At 36.3% G+C, this 25602-nt stretch overlaps 1 protein-coding gene across 1 annotated transcript; it reads left to right on the forward strand.

Moving 5' to 3' along the window:
- The first annotated feature begins 12367 nt into the window (after positions 1-12367).
- On the forward strand, positions 12368-14727 carry LOC110462858 (glycine-rich cell wall structural protein-like). Its single transcript, XM_021517086.1, has 6 exons — positions 12368-12386; positions 12997-13079; positions 13589-13771; positions 14027-14041; positions 14214-14579; positions 14720-14727. The coding sequence occupies exons 2-6, from the start codon at positions 13019-13021 to the stop codon at positions 14725-14727; spliced, it is 633 nt and encodes a 210-aa protein (XP_021372761.1). The 5' UTR covers positions 12368-12386; positions 12997-13018.
- The last annotated feature ends 10875 nt before the right edge of the window (positions 14728-25602 follow it).

The following is a 25602-nucleotide window of genomic DNA, read 5'->3' on the forward strand; positions in this document are numbered from 1 at the left end:
CTAACTACTACTTCGTCCATATTTTCAACTTGAGTTGTTTAAATCAACACTAAATGCTTATTCATAACAACGTGTTTAAGACTTATGATACTTCAGTATCTATAACAAATATTGACTTTCTGTTACTATACTGCTAAAGCCCTCGGTCTGATATTGGGTCCTCGGGCTGATATGGCATATGATATGGTTTTAACCATGTAATATTCTCTGTTTATCAGAAAATTTGATATTAGTAGAATAACACAATTGCGACATCTCAACGAAGTGAATTGGAGTAGAAATACACTAAATCGACATCTCAGGCGATTTGATAGGAGTAGAGTTACACTATTGCGACATCTCAGGGAATTTGATAGGTGTAGAAATACACTATATTGACATCTCAGGTGATTTGATAGTTAGTAGAATAACAATATACGAGTAGAAATACACTAGTGTAATATCTATGGTAATTTAATAGGAGTAGATTTACACTATTGCGACATCTCAGGGGATTTGATAGATGTAAAATAACAATATACGAGTAGAAATACACTAGCGTAATATCTCAGAAGTAAATAGGAGTAGAAATACACTATTGCGACATCTCATGTGATTTGATACTAGTGTAGGAGTAGAATTACACTATATCGACATCGCAGGTGATTTTATAGTAGCAGAATTACACTATATCGACATCTCAGGTGATTTGGTAGAAGTAGAATTACACTATATCGACATCTCATGTGATTTGATAGGAGTAGAATAACAATAAACGAGTAGAAATACACTAGTGTAATATGTTAGGGAATTGGACAGGAGTAGAAATACATTATTGCGACATCTCAGGTGATTTAATAGGGGTAGACTAACTCTGTTGCGACATCTCATGTGATTTGATAGGAGTAGAGTTACACTGTTGCGACATCTCAGGTGATTTGATAGGAGTAGAATTACACTATTGCGACGTTTATTTGTCAAGTGGGATGACACTCCGTATAGCATTATCACTAATAGGCATCCATTACACTTTCGCGGCTGTTACAAGGTCACAGTTACAGTGCGAAGATAACAAAACTGGGTCGATGACGATGAGGCGGTAATTCCCAGGTAATGACCGCTAGAGAAAACAGCCGGATACGACTGTTGCATAATAGCATTGTTTATTTATAAATATTATCAATATTTATATTATATATGTAGAGGTTACACAACAAGTGATTGTTGAATATGGTATTTATTTCACTCGCGTTAGTTAATTTTCAAAAGTTACAAAAGACACGAGTTTTAGATGAACTACTGTAAATATTGAGAGCATGCAATATTGCATTAATTAATATGAATTAACCACGGACTATATGCGCGTAAGCATATCGTACGAAGTCTGCCTCCCGCCAAGTGATGAAGACGAACTAATCGCTGTCAATATGTCCAAAACCATAGGCCTGGGACGTTTCTTCGTTAGGTTCTATGGTTGACGTTTATAGTGAGGGCTCGCCATAGACAGGCCCTCCAAATATTGATAACGGGACATGGGGAGAACGTCTCTGGGTTTCACGACCTGGACACGCGACGGTATGCCGTCGAAACGATATCGAGCGTCTGTAGCAGATTTGCGTGAAACTAGCGATCATATCTTTAAGCATCATCCTCTTTTGGTATTGCCTTGATAACCCCTTTTCCCATCGCATAACCTCACAAAAGTCGCCAACATTTGCCGGATGTTGACAGCAGTCGACGTAAAGAAAACAGCACGCGGCCTAAAGCTCGTGAAAAAAGTCGTCCGGTCAAGGTTCATCTTTTTGACCAATCAAAACTACGGAAGTTCATATACCACGTGTGGTGTATAACTCATATTTATTCAACAGTCTGCATGTTTATACAATGATATGAGAGTGGAGTAACACAACGTGTTGTGATAGAAAAACTATTCTACACTTTTACCTTGCAAGTCTTACTCGAATCCTTGTCTTATGATTATGAAATTAGTTAAACCGACATGCATTTATGTGTTATATATAGATATCTGCAGGTTTGTATATAGACTGTTTATAATGATTATCAGAGTTTGGTGACTGTCTTTATGCAGTTTGAATTTCTGGCAATTTAATATGTTTCATGAAACACTTGGGGTTGGTATTATTATAATTGTAGCTTTAAATCAGTCTCTTGTAATCCATCCCCTTCATTCTTCAAAATTGTTATCATGTCAAAACATTTGCCAATGCATATCTATACATATCTATGTATGTATTTTTTGGTTTGGAGAAGACCTTAATATTGTGCAGTCAATTTTATTTCTTTATAAAATTTGTTGAAATTTAAGAAACTCTTCTGGTTTTGATGGATCTGCACATCATCTTTGCAAGATATATAAATAATATGTACTCATGTGAATTCATTATGATACAAATCCGGCTGTTACGCAAAAAAGAAAATAAATTAAGTCGACCAGCAAACCAACGACATGAAAAGAAAAGGAAATTTATTGATTATCGATTTAGGATATACTTACTGTAACTAAACCGGTTTATTGTTGCCTGGACCGCCTTTTAATTAATGGTTGTAGATTCATTAATATATGAATACAGATGTATTGATGTCTATGTAATCAAATGATAGCTGGGTTTATAGGTCATGTCTTATTAACCAACATCCTCTGACAGACTAAAACCACACTTGTCTGGTGACTGTTAGCGTATTTGATTTTCAAATTTTAGCGGAACGAAGATGGTATGACTCATGAGCGCACTTTTATATTAGTGGAATCGCAGTAACTAAACTCCTTGGAACAAAAAAACAGTCTTTCCTTCACGTATGTATGCAATTGAGCTGTTGCCAGTAACTGTCGAGTGAAACCCTACACGTATGGTATGGATACCATGTGCTTTGTGGTCTGATTTTAGCAGAGGCACTGTAGTCCAGTGGTAGGACGCCAGGCTCATACACGAAGGGTTGCGGGTTCGAGTCACGTCACGGCACTGTGTTATACCTTTGAACAAGATACGTTACTCTGCTTGTTCCAGTCTTCTCAGTTGTAAATGAGTACGTGGTTGGGCAGTGCTGGAATTGTTGAATGCTACATGTAGCTGTGAGCGCCGACATGGCAGCCTCGGCTGTATGCTCTCCAGGGAGTTGAGAAATATATTGGCTGGTTGCATAGACCCTATAACCACGGATGATAATTCGTGAACCGCTTTGAGACGACCTACGAACTAGGTTGTGTTAAAGCGGTAGTCAAATTGTAATTATCATTAGTTTAGTTTTCGAGCTTAAGCAGGGGACAGGTACTTGTATTCGCGGACGAGATGTAGCGCGAAAGCCGCTAAATTTACATTACCGCCAAAATATGTACACTTTCAATATCTCAATATATAATAATTGCGACTTAACTCTGCAAATCTTGATCGAATGATACCTTTAATTACTTTAAATTGTAAAGAGTTATTATGTTATTAGCATGAGTGCAAAATTACGTTGATCTTCGTAAATTACAAATATCAAGTATGCATCTAGCAACATTTGTGCTTATGTTGATAAGTGTGATATCAGCGACCTGATTACTTTAAAAGTTTGCACACTTTCGGACCTGACTTGAATATATACACTGTGATAAATTTTCAGCTAGAAGCGTAAAAACCCGTGCACATCTGGATATTCTTGATTTGCTGTATATCGATTGATGCTGAGATTAAAGCCGGAGTGTGGCGAATGACTTAAACAGGTATGAATCCTTGGTAATTTAATACTGTGTTAACACAGATGGTCGTGATTCAAATCTGTCCTATGGTCATTATCCCCCTTTTTGCTTCAATAAAAAATGAGTATGCATAGCATTTATCGATTTATGTATACCTATACATATATGTGTATGTTTTTTCTAGCAAAGATATGCTTGATTTATTGTTAAGTCTGTTTTAGTTCTTAATAAAAATTGCATTAATATGTACTCTGTATATTTATATATTTCAAACAGAGCTGGTACGACTATATCAATGTGTGAATTAATACATGAATATTTATAAGGAAATATTAGACCGGAACACACAATGGTATGAACAGAAACAGAAATCTCTTTAAAGCGTATTGATGTAAGCAAGTTAGAACAATTCTGTAGAAGTCTATGTAGGTGGCGCAGTGGATAGGACACTCGTCTTTCACCAAGAAAGGGGTTCAATTTCCCGATCGGACGTGAGAAGACATCGGGTCACTTGCTCGGAAACGTAGGTATTTTTCGGGTACTCAAGTTTCCCCCCACACTTTGTGTTAACGTATGCCGAACTATTAATTCATTTGCAATTGACAACAAAAGAGGATCTACAAATATACTTTTATTTACAATATACAATATCTTTATAAGCATACTCTTTCACACTCACTAATAACTCTCATATAATTCTACATTGGACATATATATTATGATTTACTTACATCTATAAATAGATAAATATATATATTATATTACACCTAAATCCCTAAATCTATAATATAATGAATAGTCGTTGTAGCTTCCCACACGAACAGATCACAAAGTTCCGTTAATGTTAATTTCAATCCCGTTTTCTGGCAAACACAATCAGTAGCCAAACACTCTTGGAATGTCCTCCTGGTCAACTGGCAGATGACATCTATGGCTGAACTGTATCTCAGCTGCTGAAGTCACAGTTGCTGTGTCGGAGTTCAACTCCACTCAACTATTACCGGGCCTCCATACCAGAGTATGTCACATCATGCTCCCAGCCTCCATAATAGAGTACTATGTCTCCATAACTAGGGAAAATTTCATCACGTTCCCTCCCCCTTGGATAATCATATCCATATGTATAAGTCAGTTCATAAAACTGCTGTCTCAGTGCATCGTAGGTGGAAAACATGGACAATAACACCGTCGGCCATTACGGGTTTCCATACTTTTGTCCTCAGACAAAACTGACAGGTCTCTCACTGGGAAATAAGCTACAAAATATAAATAACACTAGTAACTACATAATTGTACACTATCATGTTACATATCTATAATATACGCTTTAAACATATTACTTATACAACATTCTGCAACATGCGTAAACACACCACGTCGCNTGCCATTGTGACTTTGTTTATTATAAATAAATAAGCCCCAATGATCCTTATTCAATATCTAAACAACTACCACACAAACCCATTCGCTCTCACTGCACTCCGTACAATTTCGCACCTGTTTACTATTTGAGAAATACCGTTTATTACACGGTCAAACATACACAGAATCAACAATATAACTCAGGAGATACACACAGATCTATCGATGATTAAAATATAACTTACCGTGAGCTGTATTTCACGCTAACTCCCGAATACTTCACAATAACAGAAGCAGTAATGAAAACAATGGTCACGCCATTACACCTGCCTTTCACACCTGTCCAAACAACTCTGCGCGTGCCCAGGTAAGTATAAAGTTGGCGCGCTTTTCTTTACCCGCGAAATACAAATACCAATAACCTACCTTTCCTATTTAATTCTCACTCATACTTACCGCATGGAATATAAAGTAACCTCAAATGTCGATATGTGACACACGTCCCAATTTAGAAAAATTCATGTTGGAACAAATTGTATTTTTACAATACACATATGACATTTTGCTCCTCACATTATATATCCTGGACTATGTACATATTGTCCTGCATGTATGCATATCTACAGTCTGCTGAGGCAGTCTGCCCCCACGTTGTCCTTGCCTCTGATGGCACAAATCGTAAAACGATATGGCTGTATCTGCAATGCCCATCGCATCAGTCTAGCGTTGTTGCCCTTCATCTTGTTGAGATAGATGAACGGCTGATGATCAGTTTCTAGGATAAACTGCCTTCCATAAATGTACTTCTGGAATTTAGTGATTCCCCATACAACAGCTAAACATTCCTACTCGACCACAGCATAGGATTTCTCAGCATCTTTCAGCTTTTGGCTAGCATAGGCAACGGGAAATAGACTGTCAACAGCTTCCTGTAGAAGAACGGCCCCAAGACCGTAGTCTGACGCATAAGTCTGTAGTACAAACTCCTTCTCAATATCAGGTAGTTTCAGTATTGGACTGGATGATAACATTTTCTTTAAAGTTTGGAACGCTCTTTCTTGAGGTTCCAACCACTTAACTCGATTAGGTTGTCCTTTTCTAGTGAGATCAGTTAATGGCACTGATATCGAAGCAAAGTCCGGTATGAACTTCCTGTAGAAGCCTGCCATTCCCATAAATGATCGCACTTGCTTCTTCATCTCTGGTGTCTGAACATCCAGAATAGCTTTGATCTTGTCAGGATTTGGTGCAAGACGCTGGTCACCGACGATATGACCAAGACTTTCCAGACTTCCATACCCTATGGCACACTTTGTAGGTCTGGCTGTAAGACCTGCACTTCGAAGCCTCTGGAATAGCGTCTTCAAGATGAACAAATGTTCTTCCAACGTCCTGGTGTACACAAGAATATTATCTATAAAGCTCTCGATCCCAGTCATGTCTTTCAGAAGTTTCCTCATCATACGACAAAATGTTGCTGGCACATTCACAAGTCCAAAAGGCATCACAGAAAATTCGAACAATCCTTTAGTGGTTGAAAAAGCTGTCTTTTGTTGAGCTGTCTTCGCCATAGGCACTTGCCAATAGCCTTAACTTAGATCCAATCGAGAGAAGTATCGATACCTGATAGGCGTGCAAATATCTCATCCGCATTCGGCATTGGCTCTGCATCGAAGATGGTAACTCGATTCAGCTGTCGATAGTCAATACAAAACCTATTACTGCCATCTTTCTTTTTGACAATTACAACTGGAGCAGAGTAAGGTGACTCGGACGGCGTTATCACACCCACTTCCCCACTTCATCTTGGATTGTCGCCTTCATACTGTAGGGTATACTATGACTCTTAGCCCTGACTGGTTCATCTGTCAAAGAAGTTATGTCGAGTTCTCCAAGGTTGGTTTTTCCCGGAACATTTGTAAGGACGTCTTCAAATTCCTCTTACAATTCCTTGACATCTGTCTTCTGTTCCACAGCGAGTAATTCTGATACCAGTACATCTTCAGTAGTTTCAGATCTTATTGGTCCTGGCGAGGTAACAATCGCGTCCTCGAGAATCTCTTCGTTCTCATTGCTGTCTTCCTCCTCAATGACTGCAGCACAAGTGACTGACAGAACACCTGGATCATTTCTGACGACACAGTTACCATCCCTGTCAACATATAGTCGCAATAGGTTTGCGTGGTAAGTCTTAGACTTTCCGTCGACTACAACTTTGTAGTCCATAGACCCCTTTCTCTCCTCAATTACATATGGTCCTATCCACTGCATTAACAACTTGTTCCTTTTTGTTGGCAGAAGCACCTTTCTGTCTTTCGCCTTCTTGTTATAGTACATTGCTTGACGAGTTCTGGCTGACTTCAATTGCTGCTGAGCCATCTTGCATGTCTCTTCCAAACGCTCTTTCAGATCAATACCATATTGATAAGCGGTCTTTGTATCAGGATCAGGAATATCCTTGGTCAATAGTTCCCTGAGAATCATCATTGGGCCTCTAACCTATCGTCCGTATAACAACTCAAACGGAGAAATTCCAAGGCTCTCCTGCGTCACTTCACGATAAGTAAACAACAAATCGTTGATATACTTGTCCCAATCACGAGGTCTTTTGGAACACATCCTACGAAGCATTTGCTTGAGAGTGCCATTAAATCGTTCAACAAGTCCATTGCACATCGGATGGTACGGCGTTGTAGTTAACTGACGAATAGACAACAAACGGCTGACTTCTCGCATCAAATCGGAAGTGAATTGTGAGCCCTTATCTGTCAGCACTTCTTGAGGAATTTCAACACGACTGTAGACATCAACTAAGGCCTCTGCAACTCGTTCAGTTTCAATGCTCTTCAATGGAACTGCTTCAGGATATCGCGTCGCATAATCGACTATGGTGAGTATGTAACGGTAACCTCTTTCAGTTACAGGATCCAATGGTCCAACTATGTCAATGGCTACACGTTGGAACGGAGTGTCCGTTGGCTAACACACATGTCTCCATTTCACTAGTAAGATACTCGTCTCCTACCAGGCATGTCTTGACAAAAGAACGCTCACAACCAGAGTCCCTCAAAACCGACACCGGATAAATACCAAAAAATCCCTGCACAACAGGCATTTCCGTATTGCATACTTGTCTTCGGCGTTTATTTTCCCCTTTTGATGACACACAGTTTGCCTGATTCTTTTTGTTTGTCTTCTGTGGACATCTGAAAGAAAGATGATCAGTTTTCTGGCAAATGTAACAATGTTTCACCAACCCTGTATTACTTTGTTTGTCCCTCGGTCCCGTCTCAGCAGAAGTCTTACCGAGTGTCCCTGAGGTTGACCACCACTGGATGATGACTTATGCCCTCCATACCTTGGCCTTGCTAAACTGAATGCATCACCTCTTGCTTCAGCGTACTGATCAGCAAGTTTGGACATCTCTCCTATAGACTTTGGAATCCTCTCCTTCAGAAACAAAGTAAGGTCGTTTCCACAAGCACGAATACATTGATCCCGAATCATCAAATCCTTGAGACCTGCAAAGGTTTTCTCAGTTCCCGCCATCTCTAGCCATCGCTGGAAGTAACTCTCTAATCGGAAAGCAAATTGGCTAAAGGTTTCGCCTTTTTCCGGTCTTCCGTCTAGAAAACGCTTCCGGAAACCTTGCTCGGTCATCTCGATCTCTTAAGGAGAGCACCCTTAAGTACATCGTAATCCATACTCTGGTCAAGAGGAAGTCTTGAAAATACATCTAAGGCTCTTCCTTTTAGAAGAACACTAAGGTTGGTTGCCCACTCTCTGTTCCTGTCCCAACCTTGCGTTGTCGCGTACCGCTCAAATCTTTGCAAATATGAGTCTATATTGTCCTTCCTTCCTCAAAAGAAGAAAGTTTAGGCCCCTTAACCACATGTGATGAATGAGGAGTTACTTGTGGTGATCCATCTCCTTGTTTGTTCTTCCTTTCTAGAAGCTGCATCTCTGTCGCTCATGCTCTCGTATAGCTCTGGCTTCTCTTTCCTTTTCTAAATCTGCCTGCATCTTCAACATGTTCAGCTCATGTTCCATTTCACCTTGGGCCTTTATCAAGTCTCTCTGCTTCTCTCTCTCATCACGTTCCCTGGCTTGCTCGTTGAGAATATAATCCTGAAGTTCTTTTCCTGACAATTCTAGTTCCCCTCCACGATCCTTCATTTCTCGAATGGAAGACATGATGAAACAATAGTGTAATATACAACGTACCACTATCCAGCGACTCAAATAGCAAACGTATGATCATCTAATAATCAATATCTAAAACAAAATTTTAATTTGGAAATTTAAAGGACACTTACCTTTATAACAGCAGTATCCATGTGAACTAACACCTAGTCTAGTCTTTATATAGCTGAAAGAAAAACTAAAAAAAAGGACTCTCACAGATTCCCTCTCAGAGTATACAACACAAATCCTCATACAACTACAAACAAAATAATCCCACCGCTGCCAATTCATTTGCAATTGACAACAAAAGAGGATCTACAAATATACATTTATTTACAATATACAGTATCTATACAAGCATACTCTTTCACACTCACTAATAACTCTCATACAATTCTACATTGGACATATATATTATGATTTACTTACATCTATAAATAGATAAATATATATATTATATTACACCTAAATCCCTAAATCTATAATATAATGAATAGTCGTTGTAGCTTCCCACACGAACAGATCACAAAGTTCCGTTAATGTTAATTTCAATCCCATCTTCTGGCAAACACAATCAGTAGCCAAACACTCTTGGAATGTCCTCCTGGTCAACTGGCAGATGACATCTATGGCTGAACTGTATCTCAGCTGCTGAAGTCACAGTTGCTGTGTCGGAGTTCAACTCCACTCAACTATTACCGGGCCTCCATACCACAGTATGTCACATCATGCTCCCAGCCTCCATAATAGAGTATTATGTCTCCATAACTAGGGAAAATATCATCACGGTCCATCTCTGGATAATCATATCCATATGTATAAGTCAGTTCATAAAACTGCTGTCTCAGTGCATCGTAGGTGGAAAACATGGACAATAACACCGTCGGCCATTACGGGTTTCCATACTTTTGTCCTCAGACAAAACTGACAGGTCTCTCACTGGGAAATAAGCTACAAAATATGAATAACACTAGTAACTACATAATTGTCCACTATCATGTTACATATCTATAATATACGCTTTAAACATATTACTTATACAACATTTTGCAACATGCGTAAACACACCACGTCGCTCACTCATCTATGCTCAATCGTATATAGTAATGACCAGACTAACATTGATATATTATTGCATTTGTATAATGCCATTGTGACTTTGTTTATTACAAATAAATAAGCCCCAATGATCCTTATTCAATATCTAAACAACTACCACACAAACCCATTCGCTCTCACTGCACTCCGTACAATTTCGCACCTGTTTACTATTTGAGAAATACCGTTTATTACACGGTCACACATACACAGAATCAACAATATAACTCAGGAGATACACACAGATCTATCGATGATTAAAATATAACTTACCGTGAGCTGTATTTCACGCTAACTCCCGAATACTTCACAATAACAGAAGCAGTAATGAAAACAATGGTCACGCCATTACACCTGCCTTTCACACCTGTCCAAACAACTCTGCGCGTGCCCAGGTAAGTATAAAGTTGGCGCGCTTTTCTTTACCCGCGACATACAAATACCAATAACCTACCTTTCCTATTTAATTCTCACTCATACTTACCGCATGGAATATAAAGTAACCTCAAATGTCGATATGTGACACTTAGACTCCCTGAGCGCTAACGGCTTGGCCAAAAAGAGTGATTATTACTCGTTACCAATTTGTTGTAAACAAACTAAAGTTTAATTAAAGATTATTCTGATACCTACTCACTCACCTACTTATTCACAAAAAAAGCTTTAAAACAAACACCAGCAATTGTGTGTATGGCCAAGTTGTACGTTTGATACTTTATTATGACAGATACAAACTGAACTGTAATACAAATCATCTTCATCATCCCATCTCCCTTATATTTGCGAAATTTTCACGAAATAGTATCAATACTCTTTGTGATAGTTTGTTTATTTCCAAGCGAAGAAAGGCTGCAAGTTACTTTTATTTTTTTTGTTCAAAGCTGTAATATCAAATAAAAAGAGGCATAAATTTCGCCTTTCCGCGATAGGAAACGAAATAATCTGTAAGGCCTCGGGTTCGATAATCAAAAAATGATCACACATATGTCGCCTTCTACGATATCATGCTATGGCATAAAGCAGGCCTATTTTCCCCCATAGTTACAAGACTGGATATCTTCGCCACACCTTCAAGGAAGTTTAGATAATATTAATCTAAATGAGAAGGCAAAGGATCGGAGAAGTATCTTATTTTCCATCTGAATAGCCCGTTTTCATTTCGCTTATTAAAAATGGAAAAATAGAACACTTGAACTATAAAAATGGTATATTGTGTTGAAAAATGATGGCATAATTCCATGAGTGTTCATTGAAAAAATTGTATTTTTTTTTCATTTAAAAATATGCATATATTTCACACTTCTTACTTACCATAACAGATAGTGTTTAAGATTATTAATGTTAGATTGTGGATAACGTTAAAAAGTAGGTTATCAAAGAAACTATACTTATGCCGAGTTCAATTGCCGTTAGATTATATAGTGAATACAATTTTAAATTACTGAAGCTGATATTTGTCAATTCAATACTGCAAGCGAGGTGAAATTTAAAACCCCGCTCTCTGCCCTTTTTATTTCTTTAATTGCATGCATGAAATTTACAACAGCGTAATTCAAAGGGGGAAGCTCAACTTGTCAATAATATTTCTAACATTTCAAATGGGAAAACACTTGTTTCGTTACAAATATGTTCAATAGTGTTACTAAGATAACTACATAATTAAAAACAAATGTTTTATTACAAAAGGATTTTACATCGTGAAACAATACCAAAGGGTTATAAAACCAAGCATTAAGCTATAATTAGATGCCACTATACACCAATAAAAGTAATGGGGCTATGCGTCATCTAGAACATGCTAACTACCCACACCTGATTACGTGTACAGGTAGTTACAATTAAGTGAAGTCTGACTTTAAACATTTAAAGATAGATAATTTATTCTAGCAAGTGTACAATACAAGTTTTTACGTTGTACAACTGTTCCGCACGATCTGACCAGACCAATTCAATGACCTTGCATGTGCAGACTTCCGTCTAATTTTGTATAAATAAAGACCCTAATCTATCTTCCTCTGCACCACTTCTCCAGTCCTCCACCAGTATCTTCTAGCCAAGTCCGGTAAGTTTCATATTAAGAACACATTAAATTGATTATGTTATTTTTTTTATACATAAGACCTAATTATCATAAAAAAATATTGTAATCATAATTTATNTAGCCAAGTCCGGTAAGTTTTATATTAAGAACACATTAAATTGATTATGTTATTTTTTTTTTATACATAAGACCTAATTATCATAAAAAAATATTGTAATTATAATTTAATGAATTCATTTAAGTTCATTGTGGAATATCTTGATAATCATTAAAAGAAGTATTGCTTGCATTGGTTTATATTCATACATTGCTTCATTGTCACTATACAATTTGTTTTTGAGATATAACAAGAAGCTTTCCGAACAGAAAATTAATATATAAGGTATTCTTTAGATGTGTTTAACTGTTGATATCTAAATAAAATTGGATTCGGTATATAAACTTAGTATCTAAGGGTAGGCAGAAAAATGGAATAGAAATTATTTTTCGGAACACTTAATCTTTAACTAAACGATTGTATATGAAATTAGATGATTTGATTAGCTAAACCTTGTTAGTTCAAATCATTGTCGGAACAAAAGACACAAGAAACATGCTCATCTTGTTAATAGTTTAACTTTTCGATTTATAGGTATTCCTTTCAGAACGCAAAAATGAACACCTATATATGTATGTGTTTGGCGTCATGCCTCTTGGTCGCTGTAAGCGCTGCAGGTAAGAATCATTTTACAAAATGATCATTTTTTGATATTATGTATGAAATATAATAAAAGCTGAATTTTGAAATAAAAAAATAAATTAAAGTATAAACTAGTAGACTTCCAACAGATTAAGATAGTAATACATTTATTTATATTGATTCTGTAATCATGAATTATCAATATGATTTTACAAATTTTAATGTATTTAAAAAAGCTTTGTACTTTTTGAAAATTTAGAAAAGCAAAATGAAATAATAGTGTAAAACAGGAGACTTCCAAAAATTTAAAAATATCAATACCTTTATTTACATTGATTCTATAATAATGCATTATCAATATAACATTCCATAATTAAAATAGCTTTGTAAGTTCAGTTTGAAGCTTTCGTAATCATCATTTTATGGTATGACTTGACAATCTTTGGAATGGCGCATATCAATAATGAACAATAAATGATTTCATTAAGGTATATTTACATTAATCAAATGCTAATGCGATATACGCAATATCTATTACTGCCAGGATATGGAAATGGATTCGGAAACGGAAATGGTAACGGAAATGGCGGCGGAAATGGATACGGCAATGGCGCCGGAAAAGGATACGGCAATGGCGCTGGAAACGGTTACGGCAATGGCGCCGGAAACGGCTACGGCAATGGCGCCGGAAACGGATACGGCAATGGCGCCAGTAACGGCGGTGGACGTAAGTTTTTATTTAATGAATTATCATATAAAACAAAGAGAAAGTAATTCTGATAACTGATTTCAAGATTTATCAAACAAACAACCAATATCTTTTCATGATAAGGTTTTGTTGATAATCTGTTGGAATATACACTGGCTGGTGGGGCAGCCTATACACAAAGTAATACAATTTGCTGTTATAAAAACACATGTTGAAATATCTATGTTTAAAATTTTTGAAAACAAATCGTTTATTGTGTACTTTTTATTTCAGGTTACAGGAGAGCTGGTAAGTTTTTAACGTTTTTCATGCCTGATATTTTCAATTGGAGGTAGTTAAATATGAAGAGATATGTGATGAAAATTAGATTTTATAAAATAAAATGCGGAATAATCATTTTTATAACAGGAATATCATATAATAAAAGTGATGTTATCCGACATAATGGTTTTTTTCTAAGGTTACGGAGGTGGTGCCGGCTCTATGGGCGGAAGTTTCGGTGGCTCCGGAATGGGAGGCAACGGTGGATTCGGAGGAATGAATGGAGGCGGATATGGAGGTATGAACGGAGGTGGATCTGGAGGAATGGGCGGTGGAATGGGAGGCAAAGGTGGATTCGGAGGAATGAATGGAGGCGGATTCGGAGGTATGAATGGAGGCGGTTCCGGAGGAATGGGCGGTGGAATGGGAGGCAAAGGTGGATTCGGAGGAATGAATGGAGGCGGATTCGGAAGTATGAATGGAGGTGGATCCGGAGGAATGGGCGGTGGAATGGGAGGCCAAAGTGGATTCGGAGGAATGGGCGGTGGAATGGGAGGAGGAAAAGGTAATAATAAACATGTTTGATACATCTAAAAGGAGGAAAAAATCAGATACATGTATATCGCTTTTAAAATATTAATAAATTAACCGTATCATGTGCATTGTATTGATTTTTAACCGAACATCCTTTTTTTTCACTTTCAGGTTATTAGAGGACTTGCCTGTTCGTTAAATCTTTCAGTTTATAATAAAATGGATTTAAAATAAAATAGTTGGAGAAAAAACATTTGTTGCTTGTATATGTTAATGTCAATTTAAAATGGTTAGGTTCCTATTGCTATTTGATAACTTAACAAATGGTGAAAGACAGAACAAACTTGTAAATACCATAACAATCAGATGCTTGTTAAAGTGATGTGTTAATATTTAACAGCATCATAAACATTGAAATTAATTTGTCAATTGATTCAAACTCATATTGATGTTTGTATCAACATATCGAAACTGAATTAATTCGCACTTTCCTACAAAAAAACTTAACTTTATGTGTATTTTTGTAATTGCCATTATGTTGAAATATGGATGCAATTAAAAAAAACTGTTTTAACTTCAATTGATATTAATTTATAATAATAATAATGATAATAATTTGAGGTTCTTATATACCGCTTTATTAAAATAAAACAAGAAATATGAAGAACGAAGCATTCCTTAAAAATAATATATTGATGCAGGAAGTGAAAGAAGTAAAATTTTACTGTACACAATGAATATTTCATGAATATAGGACTCATCAGTGGGGCTAAAGGTCAAACGAATACATATATAAATCTAAGGTGCGCCAACAATTATGTCCCAACCACATTGTGTCATGAAATAATTACAAGAAACGATTAAGGATCAGATTATACATACAGTCAGAATAACGTTCTACAGCCATGAAGCAACACTTCTTGTTGGCGTCAATTATTGACCTAAGGTAGACAGTGGGTACGTTATAGAAGGTACCATCACTTGTGTGTCTGTTACCTTCCTATTTCAAGATACAAGATGGTAGACTCTGCTGGTGGATTGCATGGTTCCTTCGGATCACCGTAACCTTGCTTCCATCGACCTCTCATGTCTCAGATATTCCATATCTACACTCATACCGTGTTAATGAAACACCAAATTAAATAAGATGACAATTGCCTATAGTGCATTTGTCTATTGTTGATTTTGTTGCATTGTAATTAACTTTTGGCATAATGTACATATTACCAAATGTTAAAGAAGCAATCACTTGTGTGTACAAATTGTAATGTTCTCCTCGCTTCCTTTTCCTATATCATAGACAAATGTGATAACAGTTTTGATAATCAGTCGTTTCAATTAGAGACATATTTTTAAATGGCAAATACAAACACCTGTGTAGCTAACACTGTCAAGTACTTGTAATAGTAAGGAACCTGTATCTGTAAGTGTCTTGTGGTTATTTGACGTCTTTGAAAGCACCTTCCAAGAAAAAAGTAACAAAAGTAGTTCAACGAACTATAAAGTATTCATATTTAGACATAATGATGTACAAATGATACTATGGTCGTATATAATATTATATAATAATGCCATTACAAATGTAAACGGCTTTTATTTCTTTGCTAGGAAACAGATATTAACAATCACGTGATAAAACATCGTGTCTACATTTGTGCCGTTGTGTTATTTCTCTATTCAGGAAATCTTAATGATGATTGAAATCAACAAGATCGCGGCGTTATTGTAAAATGTCTGGTAAATATTGTCTATGTTCATTTAACTTTCTGCTCGCTCAGTGCTGTTCCTGGGAAAAGGTAAATTTCCAACTTTTGAGTGGAAATTGAAAGTAAAATATAATGGAATGGGTAGATATTTGTCAATATCACTCATGTATCTAGAAAACCCTGATACTTCAAAATGTTCTGTTAAAGGAATAACATATAAAGTCGATACTTCTCAAAGAAATAGTACAAAACGGTATTAACTACTTTCCAAACCATTGTTGTTGTTTGTTTTTGACTGTATGTGTTCATTGTTTCCCTCTACAATTTAAAACCAACACACTACTGTAGCTTTACATGTTTATATCTGTTGACACCTTTCCAGTAATTACTACATCACCACAAAATTATATTTCTTACAAACATGGTCGTTACGTTTTCATCTCTCAAAATAATAGTAGATATAACAGGTATATTGAAGCTATATACTATAGACTTTTCTGTGTACTTGTGTGTCAGCTGTTCTGGTCTAGTATCTTGTTTCAGTGTGATAACGCCGTTATGTAAGTCTCTTGTTCATGTATAGAACACGTAATCTAAACAACCAAATGCTTTGTACAAATATGGCTTGGATTTATACACTGTTGAACGGTTAACTTGCATTCCATATAGTTGGCAGGTAACACTGTAATATAGACTGAGCTTATAAAAAGTTGTGTCGGTGTAATGGTTAAAAATATATGTAAATCTACGACATATAGGGCTACTACAGAAAAATAGCGACCATGTTGAACCCTTGAGCTATATTTTGATGTTTCTTTTACATTCTATGTTAAATGAGTTATTTTGTCCCCGAACTTACGTTGTATTCCTTATTCTGATATGGATAGCTAGAGATAAATTTCAAATATATGAGAGTCTTGAAAAACTTTTTTTTTTCGGCGTACTGTTGTCAAAGGCAAATGTTTGAATTTTCCCTACATTTTCTCCTCGACCGGCGTTAGTGTTTTGAGATTACTGATTATAACTATTCCTTTGATTTACCATTCTCTGTAAAACACTGGCCTTTATTCAAAACACATAACCATAACGAAATTTACGTTACTGCCATCTCTTGTCTTGAAAAATTCCTTCTCAGCCATTTTCTGTCTTTCCTAGGTGTCCAGGACTTCTTTCCAGATCATGATGTTACATCCATTATTTCTGTAAATAACCATCACCAACATAAACAAATATGCCATTATCTATAAACAGACTAGACATATACTGCCATTTCCCTTCACTAACAAAAGTCTTTTGACCAAACTCAGTCTCAGAGAAGCGGCGATAACCTTCAATTCAACAGTTTTCATAAACCATTCATATAGTTTTGAATAAAATGATCCTCGTTTACTTTGTCAGTTTTACTGTTCCCCATAAACGCAAACAATTAATCATCTGGATTAGTAAAGCAATGACTATATAGTTGAATCGTAAAAGTAGAAGTTATTTTATGTTGTAAATACTGTGTGAATAGAAAAAGAAATAACTCATCAACACGTATGTAGTTAATATAATTCATCACGTGAGTTCTGTTGTCTTTGCAAGTGCTTACAAATACGGCATGTGATGAAAAGCACTTATCGTATCTAGCCGTTCAGTCCGTCGTTCTTCTAATAACTGGACTATTAAGGCTAAATTGGTGCGCGTTTTGAAGGGTTACTATTGGACAAACACGACTGAGTTTGACACATTTGTCCATTTATTTATGCATACAACACATGGCCTCATTATGTCTTATTAGGTAAGTTTCGATATCTATCAAGTTTTAGCATGTGTGTGAGAAGGGGGCCTAACAAGGACCTAAATTGATGGGCACAGTGTTCTAAAAGTTTGGGTTTATATTCATTTTGACAGTCGTTTTTCCTTGTTTGAATAAAGATATTTTCAGTATTAGTGATTCTCTAGAATTAAGGAGATCATATTTTACTTCACTCTTGCCTCTTCCGTAATTAGTTTATGCATCCATACACTACAACGAATGGAAAAAAGGGTCACCCTCTATTGGGAATTGGCATCAGATTGACATAGGGTTTCCAAAGAAATAATAAACACAAAATGGAATGTGTATGGAAGGTTTAATTAAGAAAATGAAGATTAAAACAAGGATATATATTTTCCTGCTTTGCTAGGTTAAATTATAATTAGTAATAAAATATGAATATATTTTGTTCAACCAATCGTTGTCTCTGAAACTTGGGACAGCTGAAAGAGACCTTATATATGCAAGATACACACACATGACCGTGCACCGTTCTCATTATAACACGAACCTATCTGTATTGGTCATATTGCTTTGTACTGGCCATACAAGATGATGTCTCTGACAGAAACGACTGAGTATGACAACTTTGACCCAGAGTGCTACATGAAAACCCACGATTGGTCTACCTCTGAGGAAGAGGAAGAAAAGAGCATATTTCAATTCAATGTGGATTCTATGCATGATCTTTTTAATTCAGGTAATTGTGAGATAGGATTATAGGACTCTTTTATGCCCAGGGGTGTATTGTAGGAAACTCCGCCCGAGGGTTTGTATCTTAACTTACGGATTTTGTCTTAAAGAGAGAAAATGCAAAGTATATCCAATTATATTTATAACTGAAATGCATCTATGATTAAAATGCAGGCTACAGATATTTAGTAATATAATATATAATATTTGAAATTTTAAAATGCAATAAAAAAAGACCAACAAAAATAAACGAGATATTGGCGAAGCGTTATGACAAGCATTTCAAAAAAGATTTTCAAATTGGGGGAAAATCAGGCGTGCGACAACCTGCCAGAAGAACGAACAATCTAATGTATATGAAATTGTAACTGATATAAATAGTTGCAAAATTACGCATCTAGAAACAAAATTTATTTATATTTCAGACATAATTGTTTTAGTTGCTGAACTTGTTATTTGAACCCTTACGATAAAAGTATGTCTTCATTAAAATTATGTATTAATTTAAGGCATTAAATAGCAGACAGACAGGAAAGGAATAAAGCAAAAGTTTGCGGAGTTCTTCCTATCAACGTCAGATTAGGACAACCGTTAGGCAAGGGAGATCATCCTCATCAGTTCGACGTAATAACAACGTGTCTCTGTTTTGAATCAGCTGCACAGACGACAGACGCTTATCGTCAGGTTGTGCAAAATGCGACTTCGTTGTTGAAAGTTGGCGGTCATTTGGTGGTCATCAGTCTCTTTAACAACACCCATTATGAAATTGGTCATTTCAAATTCATGTGTGTTTCATTGTCGCAAGAAGAGATAGAAAAACTATACAAAACATGTGGATTCCGCAAAATCAATATCACTCGAAAGGCCATAGGTAATGACGAGAAATAGAAACCTAATACGTGCAAACGTGAAAGTTTTGCAATGCATGCTGTCAAGACAACATAGATTGTTCTTTGCTGGTAATAATGTATTGTAGTATATATACACCACGAGTGACAATACAATATTATAATTTCTCAGGGTATTTGATACGAGTAAAATAACACTGTTGTGACTTCTCAATGAATTTAAAAGGAGTAGAAATACACCATTGTGGTTTATCATATACTTAGTACAATATTCTGCATATCAGCCCTGTGTAACATGGTTAAATTCACGTGACCCATATCAGACCGGCGGTCAGGAATAGCATATCACGACTTTCGGAACTCTTCAAGTTCGAAACAACTCTAGAGTTAAAAGTACATCAGACTACCACTGCTTTGTTTACATAAGATATGACGGTCACTTATGATTACAGGTCAAGAAAGGTGACAGAATTCTAAATTCACCTACAAATCGGATACCGGATCTTGATGACATTATTTACAAAGAAAATCTTTCTGGAGACAGAGCAGAAAATCAACAATCTTTTGCAGCTACTCAACAAATGCGAACTCAATAACTTCGCGATCATCACAAGAAATAGTGGAATTTGATACAGAGTGAAATAGAGCAGTTTTCTGAATGACGAGACTTTTACATTATTGCACAAAAAGAAAACTCATGCCCGTCACACAGCTAACAGGATTCCCAGCTAGTATGTGTTCTGGTACCATAATCGATGGAAATGTGGTATTTAATTATGGAAATACCTGCAACAGGAAAAGAGTACGCGTCATTTACAGGACTCTGATTCCGATTTAACTGTCATGGTTGAACAATATGATAAATTGAATATTACATAGTAAACTCCATATCACATGGCATATCAGCCCTAGACTATTACAGACTTCGGGCTAAAGCCCTCGGTTTGATATTGGGTCCTCGGACTGATATGGCATATGATATGGTTTTAACCATGTAATATTCTCTGTTTATCAGAAAATTTGATATTAGTAGAATAACACAATTGCGACATCTCAACGAATTGAATAGGAGTAGAAATACACTGAATCGAACTCCCAGGCGATTTGATAGGAGTAGAGTTACACTATTGCAACATCTCAGGGGATTTGATAGGAGTAGAAATACACTATATCGACATCTCAGGAGATTTGATAGTTAGTAAAATAACAATATACGAGTAGAAATACACTAGTGTAATATCTATGGTCATTTAATAGGAGTAGATTTACATTATTGCGATACTCAGGGGATTTGATAGGAGTAGAGTTACACTATTGCAACATCTCAGGGGATTTGACAGGAGTAGAAATACACTATATCGACATCTCAGGGGATTTGATAGTAAAATAACAATATACGAGTAGAAATACACTAGTGTAATATCTAAAGTAATATAATAGGAGTAGAATTACACTATATCGACAGCTTAGGCAATTTGATAGGAGTAGAATTACACTATTGGGACATCTCAGGGAATTTGATAGGTGTAAAATAACAATGTACGAGTAGAAATACACTAGTGTAATATGTTAGTGCATTGGATAGGAGTAGAAATACACTATTGCGACATCTCAGGTGATTTAATAGGGGTAGAATTACTCTGTTGCGAAATCTCATTGGTTTGATAGGAGTAGAATTACACTGTTGCGACATCTCAGGTGATTTGATAGGAGTAGAATTACACTATTGCGACGTTTATTTGTCAAGTGGGATGACACTCCGTATAGCATTATCACTAATAGGCATCCATAACACTTTCGCGGCTGTTACAAGGTCACAGGAAAATGGATGTTGGCTTGCTCCATGCGATATTTTCGCAAAGTCAACTTGAATTGCATGACAATTTCGTTACAGTGCGAAGATAACAAAACTGGGTCGATGACGATGAGGCGGTAAATCCCAGGTAATGACCGCTAGAGAAAACAGCCGGATACGACTGTTGCATAATAGCATTGTTTATTTATAAATATTATCAATATTTATATATATAGGGGTTACACAACGAGTGATTGTTGAATATGGTATTTATTTCACTCGCGTTAGTTAATTTTCAAAAGTTACAAAAGACACGAGCTTTAGATGAACGACTTTAAATATTGAGAGTATGCAATATTGCATTAATTAATAAAAATTAACCACGGACTATATGCGCGTAAGCATATCGTACGAAGTCTTCCTCCCGCCAAGTGATGAAGACGAACTAATCGCTGTCAATATGTCCAAAACCGTAGGCCTGGGACATTTCTTCGTTAGGTTCTATGGTTGACGTTTATAGTGAGGGTTCCGCCATAGACAGGCCCTCCAAATATTGATAACGGGACATGGGGAGAACGAAACATTTTCCGATACTGTTACAGATCTTGTTTGAGTTTCACAGAGACATATATTATTGTTATTACGTCTCTGGGTTTCACGACCTGGACACGCGACGGTATACTGTCGAAACGATATCGAGCGTCTGTAGCAGTTTTGCGTGAAACTAGCGATCATATCTTTAAGCATCATCCTCTTTTGGTATTGCATTGATAACCCCTTTTCCCATCGCATAATCTCACAAAAGTCGCCAACATTTGCCGGATGTTGACAGCAGTCGACGTAAAGAAAACAGCACGCGGCAAAAAGCTCGTGAAAAAAGGCGTCCGGTCAAGGTTCTTCTTTTCGACCAATCAATACTACGGAAGGTCATATACCACGTGTGGTGTATAACTCATATTATTCAACAGTCTGCATGTTTTTACAATGATCTGAGAGTGGAGTAACACAACGTATTGTGGTAGAAAAACTATTCTACACTTTTATCTTGTAAGTCTTACTCGAATCCTTGTCTTATGATAATGAAATTAGTTAAACAGACATGCATTTATGTGTTATATATAGAATACCTTGGAACAAAAAACAGTCTTTCCTTCACGTATGTATGCAATTGAGCTGTTGCCAGTAACTGTCGAGTGAAACCCTACACGTATTGTATGGATACCATGTGCTTTGTGGTCTGATTTTAGCAGAGGCACTGTAGTCCAGTGGTAGGACGCCAGGCTCAGACACGAAGTGTTGCGGGTTCGAGTCACGTCACGGCACTGTGTTGTACCTTTGAACAATATACTTTACTCTGCTTGTTCCAGTCTTCTCAGTTGCAAATGAGTACGTGGTTGGGCAGTGCTGGAATTGTTGAATGCTACATGTAGCTGTGAGCGCCGACATGGCAGCATCGGCTGAATGCTCTCCAGGGAGTGGAGAAAGATATTGGCTGGTTGCATATACCCCATAGCCACGGATAATAATTTATGAACCGCTTTGAGACGACCTACGAACTAGGTTGTGTTAAAGCGCTAGACAAATTATTATTATCATTAGTTTAGTTTTCGAGCTTGAGCAGGAGACAGGTACTTGTATTCACGGACGAGATGTAGCGCGAAAGCCGCTAAAATTACATTACCGCCAAAATATGTACACTTACAATATCTCAATATATAATAGTTGCGACTTAACTCTGCAATTCTTGATCGAATGATACCTTTAATTACTTTAAACTGTAAAGAGTTATTATGTTCTTAGCATGAGTGCAAAATTATGTTGATCTTCGTAAATTACAAATATCAAGTATGCATCTAGCAACATTTGTGCTTATGTTAATAAGTGCGATATCAGCGACCTGATTACTTTAAAAGTTTGCAAACTTTCGGACCTGACTTGAATATATACACTGTGATAAATTTTCAGCTAGAAGCGTAGAAACCCCGTGCACATCTGGATATTCTTGATTTGCTGTATATCGATTGATACTGAGATTATAGCCGGAGTGTGGCGAATGACTTATACAGGTGTGAATCCTTGGTAATTTAATACTGTGTTAACACAGATGGTCGTGATTCAAATCTGTCCTATGGTCATTATCCCCCTTTTTGCTTCAATAAAAAATGAGTATGCATATCATTTATCGATTTATGTATATGCTATACATATATGTGTATGTTTTTTCTAGCAAAGAGATCCTACATTTATTGTCAAGTCTGTTTTTGTGCTTGATAAAAATTGCATTAACATGTACTCTGTATATTTATACATTTTAAACAGAGCTGGTACGACTATGTCAATGTGTGAATTAATACATGAATATTTATAAGAAAATATTAGACCGGAACACACAATGGTATGAACAGAAACAGAAATATCTTTAAAGCGTATTGATGTAAGCAAGTTAGAACAATATTGTAGAAGTATATGTAGGTGGCGCAGTGGATAGGACACTCGTCTTTCACCAAGACGGTGGGGTTCAATTTCCCGATCGGACGTGATAAGACATAGGGTCAATTGCTCGGAAATGTGGGTATTTTTCGGGTACTCAAGTTTCCTCCCACACTTAGACTCCCTGAGCGCTAACGGCTTGGCCAAAAAGAGTGATTTTACTCGTTACCAATTTGCTGTAAACAAACTAAAGTTTAATTAAAGATTATTCTGATACCTACTCACTCACTCACCTACTTACTTATTCACAAAAAAAGCTTTAAAACAAACACCAGCAATTGTATTTATGGCCCAGTTGTACGTTTGATACTTTATTATGACAGACACAAACTGAACTGTAATACAAATCATCTTCATCATCCCATCTCCCTCATATTTGCGAAAATTTCACGAAACAGTATCAATACTCTATGTGATTGTTTGTTTATTTCCAAGAGAAGAAAGGCTGCAAATTACTTATATTTTTTTTTGTTCAAATACTTCATAAGCTGTAATATCAAGTAAAAAGGCATACATTTCGCCTTTCCGCGATAGGAAACGAAATAATCTGTAAGGCCTCGGGTTCGACAATCAAAACATGATCTCTCAGGTTGGAATCATCTATATTGTTTTCTTTGGCATCAATTTCAATGTCCCTTAAAAGTAGAAGAAAACACCCGATTCCGCAGGTTGCCACACATATGTCGCCTCCTACGATAACATGCTATGGCATAAAGCAGGCCTATTTTCCCCCATAGTTACAAGACTGGATATCTTCGCCACACCTTCAAGGAAGTTTAGATCATATTAATCTAAATGAGAAGCCAAAGGATCGGAGAAGTATCTTATTTTCCATCTGAATAGCCCGTTTTCATTTCGCTTATTAAAAATGGAAAAATAGAACACTTGAACTATAAAAATGGTATATTGTGTTGAAAAATGATGGCATAATTCCATGAGTGTTCATTGAAAAAATTGTATTTTTTTTTCATTTAAAAATATGCATATATTTCACACTTCTTACTTACCATAACAGATAGTGTTTAAGATTATTAATGTTAGATTGTGGATAATGTAAAAAGTATGTTATCAAAGAAAGTATACTTATGCCGAGTTCCATTGCCGTTAGATTATATAGTGAATACAGTTTTAAATTACTGAAGCTGATATTTGTCAATTCAATACTGCAAGCGAGGTGAAATTTAAATCCGCTCTCTGCCCTTTTTATTTCTTTAATTGCATGCATGAAATTTACAACAGCGCAATTCAAAGGGGGAAGCTCAATTAGTCAATAATATTTCTAACATTTCAAATGGGAAAACACTTGTTTCGTTACAAATATGTTCAATAGTGTTACTAAGATAAAAATATATTTAAAAACAAATGTTTATTACACAAGGATTTTACATCGTAAAACAATACCAAAGGGTTATAAAACCAAGCATTAAGCTATAATTAGATCCAACTATACACCAATAAAAGTAATGGGCCTATGCGTCATCTAGAACATGCTAACTACCCACACCTGATTACGTGTACAGGTAGTTACAACTAAGCGAAGTCTGACTTTAAACATTTAAAGATAGATCATTTATTCTAGCAAGTGTTCAATACAAGTGATTACGGTGTAAAACTGTTCCGCACGATCTAACAAGACCAATTCAATGACCTTGCATGTGCAGACTTCCGTTTAATTTTGTATAAATAAAGACCCTAATCTATCTTCCTCTGCACCACTTCTCCAG

The sequence above is a fragment of the Mizuhopecten yessoensis genome, unplaced genomic scaffold (assembly GCF_002113885.1).
Source record: "Mizuhopecten yessoensis strain PY_sf001 unplaced genomic scaffold, ASM211388v2 scaffold10839, whole genome shotgun sequence".
Lineage (NCBI taxonomy): Eukaryota > Metazoa > Mollusca > Bivalvia > Pectinida > Pectinidae > Mizuhopecten > Mizuhopecten yessoensis.